General features: G+C 42.7%; 1 protein-coding gene across 1 annotated transcript in view; it reads right to left on the minus strand.

Annotated features, from left to right (window-relative positions):
• LOC132836940 (electrogenic sodium bicarbonate cotransporter 4-like) overlaps positions 1-5515 on the minus strand; it is a 53080-nt gene extending 47565 nt beyond the window's left edge. Inside the window, exons 1-3 of the mRNA XM_060856517.1 lie at positions 5448-5515; positions 1460-1620; positions 588-743 (exon numbers count right to left, since the gene is read on the minus strand). Coding sequence (XP_060712500.1) covers positions 588-743; positions 1460-1620; positions 5448-5500 — 370 coding nt within the window. The 5' untranslated portion in view covers positions 5501-5515. The remainder of the gene's footprint in view (positions 1-587; positions 744-1459; positions 1621-5447) is intronic.
• Positions 5516-6000: the final 485 nt, after the last annotated feature.

Genomic DNA, 6000 nt, shown 5'->3' on the forward strand with positions numbered 1-6000 from the left:
ATGGTCTCAAGTTCCTGCAAGTACAAGTTAGTCACAGAAAATCATGGAATATTCAGAAACTAAAAGACATAAAATTCCACCCAAGAAACATGTTTGGAAGCAGCGCCTTTAAAAATAATTCATAAAATGCACAATTTGAATCATAGAATGTCTACAATGCGGAAAGCGGCCAATCAACCAATCGAGTTTGCAATGAAACTCTGAAGAACATCCCACCCAGACATATCCCATCTCCGTAACCCCTACACCTGCTAACCCACCTAGCCTGCACATCCATGGATGCTACACCGCAATTTAACATGGCCAGTCCACCTAATCTGCAAATCTTATGTGAATTGCTAAATTTAGGGTATTGGTTATCAGTGAGGCAAGATAGTGACAAATTAGAAGGAAGTGAGGTGCTGTTCAAACCTGAATTAATACAGATTGTTTTGATACAAAATAATTTTCTCCAGCAACAGTCAGAATGATACTCCTAAGCCCAACTGTTCATCACAGAGAAATGAAAAGACAGATAAAGTCCATCCTAAGTATTGGCTTTTGATTCAGGGCCTGCCATTAATGACACATCATACAGTTTGGTTTACCTGATGATGTTGTTGATGATTTCCCAATGTCAACGAGAGAGCGATGGATGGGTTTCTTGGTTTGGTGACGATGTTTTCTCAGGAGGATGTAGGATATCTGTTCTCGGACATCTGCTTTAATAAGTCCATCTTCAATTTGCTTCTCAATGATGTCATCTGTAATCATGGACATTTTAATCTTTTTGTTGCAATGGCTGGGCATTAATGGGCTTAATTTTTTTATTCCTACCCTTTCCTCTAACAAGAAAACTTTTCAAATTTTCTATGGCCCCTCTTTACTTAGATGAAGAATGATGTGTGCAAAGTTACATCCTTCCACACCTCTGTAACTTTCCTACAAGCTCAGGGAGTAGACATGGTTCTAGGTGTTTCTGTCCATTGATATTTTCACTTCACAATGCTAAATCTCCCATTATGAAGTGCACTGGTCCAAACAAGCCTTCTTGGCAACATGCCTCAACTATTACTGCATTCCTGGCACTATTCCTAATTTTTGAGTTTCAAAGCCTCCCACTTCTTATCCTGCTGTATCTGAGCTTACTTTCTCTACTCTGTTCATTATTTCCAATACCGTTAGGAGGAACCATCTGTGGCATCTGTTTGAATGCAGAAGAGCTCTAGCTTAACCAAATCTTCTCAGAATGTCAATTAGGCAACCTTCATGTATAACGAGTGTCATTTTTAATAGAATTAACAGTCATGTTAGTTGTGGTGCGTTGATCAGCGAGAGAAACTTGAAGGCTTTCTGCATTATTTTCATTCAATTGGAAACAGTTTCACAGAGATTATGCTCCAGGTCATGTGCACTGACTTACTTGGTTTGAATGATTTTTAACTACTTCATAGCAGGAGACAACAAAACAGTGTTTTACCTATGATCTGTGGCAAGGAATATCCATCCAAATCTAACAGTACAGTCTCTGTCTGGAGACATGTTCGCAGCTCAAACAGACTGTGCAGGGATAATGTAGACACATGGGGCTTACTCCATCTCTCGCCTCCTTCCTCTACTTTCTCTTCAAATTTTACCCATCTTGAAAGGGAGAGTAAAAAAGATTTAGCACATGCATTTCAAACAGGTTCTTTAAGTGCATATTTAAAAATAGGAGTTCGGTTCCTGTCCACAACTTTACGTGCATTCGAAGCAGGGTGTGCAGATCCAACATTAGTCTATGTATTCACCTCAGGACTCACAGTACCAGAGGGAAGGAAACTTATCCTCAGTCTTAAGAAGAGTGACCCAAACCCTGGCATAAGTGCAATAGCAAGGTTTACATGAAAGCAAAGAGCCGCAGACGCTGGAATCAGGAACCCAATTGAGAGAATGCTGGAAATAGTCAGCAGGCCAGCTCAGCTCCTTACCAATGCCCAGTGGGCCTCCCAGAGCACTAGACCACAGTTATTGGGCCTTGATGTACCCCAGTTGTGGGGTGATGGGAAAATATAGGCAAATGCACAAAGATACAAACAAAAATAAGCCCCCAAACTATTGGACCAACCCACTGGCTCAACCAAGCAATTAACATCGATAGTATGGACACACTAAATGCTGGAAATTCTCCATGCCTGTACTGTTTAGATTAATGACATTTCATCAGAAGTAAGATGAAGTTAGCCATTTGGCTGTTCAGGTGCAGTTTCATCAAATCTTTATTCTGCCAAAGGTTTTGTGTGGGCATCCTTCACAACTTACACAGAACTTCTTGTAACTTACGAAGGAGGAACACTGGTGGCAGAGAAGGGCAACACAGGTGGTTCCAGTGAAAATCGCCATGCTGGTGGCACTGATGTCAGAAATTATATAACCAATACACAGAGGGACAGAGAGAAAAACATAAGGTGCTGGAGGAACTCAGCAGGGATGTTTCTATCTCACATTTTCAGCATCTGCACTATTTTGCTTTTGCTGAACCAGAGGGTAGCAGCTGGGTGAGAAGGGATGTCCACTGGCCACCTTGCTCATGAATTGTTGGCAGCGTGAATATGATCACATGGAATTGCCCAAACCCAAACACCATTGGAGTGCTTAAAAAGCACAGCCACTGCCTGAACAACTCTGAAGAACTAATCCTACTGGACTCACCACTTTCCCACTGATCTTTTGAAATGCATCTTTTGACTCCACTCCCTACTACAGGTGACTACACCAGAACAGTTTAACAGTTGTGTCTTCGCTACCAATGCTTCAGTCCAAACTCAAAATAAAGCTTGAAGAAACCACATTTCAATTACAACACAATTTCTGGTTTCCTTGGTGCAGACTGATCATCCTGTCGTTTTTTTGAAAATTAATAGGTATCAGAGCAAATTCTAATTAAGTTGGGCACAAAGGCTCCTTTCAGAAGAGCAAATCTGTTAATCCTAAAGCCTAAGTTATGATTTCACTCATGTTGCAGATTACACTTATTCATTGACTTCAAAGAGTTGTATTTGGAAAGTGTATTTCAATAAACAAATAATGGAATGACTTCCAATTGTTGCAGTTTAGTCTCAGTTTAGTGTGCTACCAGCTCTGGAGTACCATAGTGTTTGGATTCAAAACAGCAGGCGATATTGTCGAAAGATGCTCTAATGAATGTTGAAACAGCAGTCATGTTAGTGTACTGGAAAAGCACAGCAGGTCAGGCAGCATCTGAGGAGCAGGAGAATCAATATTTCGGGCATAAGCCCTTCATCAGGAAGCTGATGCCTGAAACATCAATTCTCCTGCTCCTTGGATCTCTCCACTCTGATCTCCGTCATCTGCAGTCCTCACTTTCTCTCATGCGTGTGTGTTGTCATACTTCAAGCGTGAGACCAGAGTTCTCCAAGTTTTCCTGAATGCTCTGTGCCTAGTGATTGCAGGATTCCATCCTTGCTCCTTGAGATCGACTTCCCACTGCCTCAAACTGTTCATTTTGTCCGTTTGCCACTGTTCTTCTGTAAGCCACCTCGGGGATGTCCTCATCTAAGTCCTGTGCAGAGGGATTTATGTATGGGAGTACCCTTTGTTGAACTGGCATCAGTGCTATTCTTGCCCCCTGCCCTTGCTGCTCTCTTCTGCCCAGTGTCTCACCATGAACAGACTCCACCTCTACACAAGCCTGTCAGTATCTGAGTTGGAACCTGTAACTGTCAAACAAGTGATGTGTCTTTCTTTTCTTCCCCCACTCCCTGATTAGGTTGCATCTCTTGGTGTATCTGGAAGGAAAAGACACAAGAGTAAAGTTGAGGTGCAGGATGTTGTGGGGTGTAAGAGATCCAAGTGTACAGCAGACATTGGATTGTGGGTGTTAAGTGGGATGTGTGAAACAAAACTAGGTTTGAAGATAGTGTGATCTTTGACAGTCTCATTTTGGCTGTTCACTGAAGTCTGAACTCTGGCGATCATAAATGCCCAACACCATCTCCTCAATGGGATTTGGAAGATGCAGGCATATTTATCCCCTTCAGTTAGTTCTAATTGTCCACCACCATTTTTTGCAAGAAGGGGCCACGTGTCTCAGTGAGTGTTGTACAATGTGGTTTCGCTGTTGTAGTTGCCATGCTTAGGTAGCTGGCAGTGTGCACAAGCTGTGGGATGACAGTGTAAAGCATGTAGTAATGTTAAGTGAGTGAAGGTGAGGTGAAGCTACAAAGGTGGGTTATGAGTGCTGCCTGGTGGATATTGTTTGTTAGTGTAAGATGGTAGTGCGGTGAATTGAGTGGTATCTGAGTCTAGTGATGTCACAGTCATGTGTCCTCTACCTGAAGACAGATTCTTGGGTCATTTTTGCTGATGATTCCTCCTGAGCTGTTCTCCTGGCTGTTTTTGTCGATGGTGATTCATTGTCCACTTGGATGAGATTGCTGAACTTCCTGCAGCAGTATGTCATAGTCTTCAATCAAGTTTTAGTACTTATCGGCTGCCTCAAGAAGACTTCCACACTCCTTGTCAACGTCAACATCTCTCCTTCTTTCCTCTGGGCCCTTCAGTGCAGTGTCTGAAAGCTTCAATGTTGTGCCATTCGTCACTGTTTTCCATATTGAACTAACTCAATGTATAATTGTCAGCAGCTGCTCGAAGCTCAGTGAAGCTCCCTTTAAAGAGGTGCAGGCAAGATCTGAACAGTGCAAGCCAGCTTTAAGTGCAGTGAGGAAGTTACAATTTTGAGCCCCCTGCTGATGTGTCCAGCCAATGAACAGCATGGTTAGCAATAGCTGCACACAGCAATCATTCAAATGAGCAGGCAGTGTGAAGTTGGCATGCTGCCTGCATGACAATGAATGGGCACTGGCTAATCGTGAATTGCAACCCCCTTGCCTGCTTTCAGCGGGCTCTCCAATTTGGCAATTCTCCTCCCCCTCCTCCCCCCTTAACCCCACCAATCAGGTGCTCCTTCTTCCTTTGTAAAGATAGCCTGGATCTTCATTACCATGGCAATGATTCACACAAGGAAGCTAAGCAGCTCTTGACGTTTCAAATTTGTGTGCTGAATGTTGGTCTCAATCGCCTGAGTAACTGTCATGCCACTTTTGAATTACATTCCCAGCAAAAATAAATGAGAGAGATTCTGACAGTCAAGATTGCCGGATGAGAAAACGGACACTTCTTCATTTTCTTTAGTTCTACTGCACAGTCTTAGCCGACTTCAGGACCATTTAGAGATTTGGTTCTGATGATAGACTTGTGTGACACTAATCTTTTTGCTTTTGCTACTTATTTTGAATGGTTCCTGTATACTTCAAACACAGTGATAGCAACCCTGCAAATCACTGCTTGCCTGTTTGCACAGCAACTGTACCATCATCATGGCTGGTGATTAGAATTACAAAGTTGTAGAATTGCATAACAGAGGTTCGTTCAATAGAAGTAAACATCATTGAACTTCCATTGCTCACCTGGCAGATTCCTTCCATTCTAACTCAACTCCATCATGCTGCAGGGTATCCATCTCTGTGAAAAGCGTTGGAGTTGGGCCATCATCGTCTTCTCCCAGAATGTATCTCAGACGCTCAGCAGCAGGGGACACTGCATACAAGAGAGGTGCAGCAAAATACATTAAAGTATGATCCTGTCTGAGTAACACTGTCAAGTTTTTATGGGGAGCAGGGTGTTCCAGCAAGAAACCATGATCACGATGTATCTTTGGACATGAGCTTGTTGTTAGCTCTTTCATTCACCACTTGCCACTGAACTCTTTCTTATCTCCAGGTAAAAACAAGGACTGCAGATCTCCAGTCAACTGGGGATCAAGTATCCAATGAGGAAAACACAAACATAGGATAAAGGAGCAGAGTAGGTCTTTCAGCTGCTCCAGACTGCTCAACCATGTTGACCTCTACTTCATTGCTGTTTTATCACTTTCCCTTGATATCTTTAGTACCAGGAAATGCCTGGGCCTTCCCTCCATTACAAAACAGGGATACTCACTTTAGAATAAAATGGTTTCAG

The sequence above is a fragment of the Hemiscyllium ocellatum genome, chromosome 48 (assembly GCF_020745735.1).
Source record: "Hemiscyllium ocellatum isolate sHemOce1 chromosome 48, sHemOce1.pat.X.cur, whole genome shotgun sequence".
Taxonomy (NCBI): Eukaryota; Metazoa; Chordata; class Chondrichthyes; order Orectolobiformes; family Hemiscylliidae; genus Hemiscyllium; species Hemiscyllium ocellatum.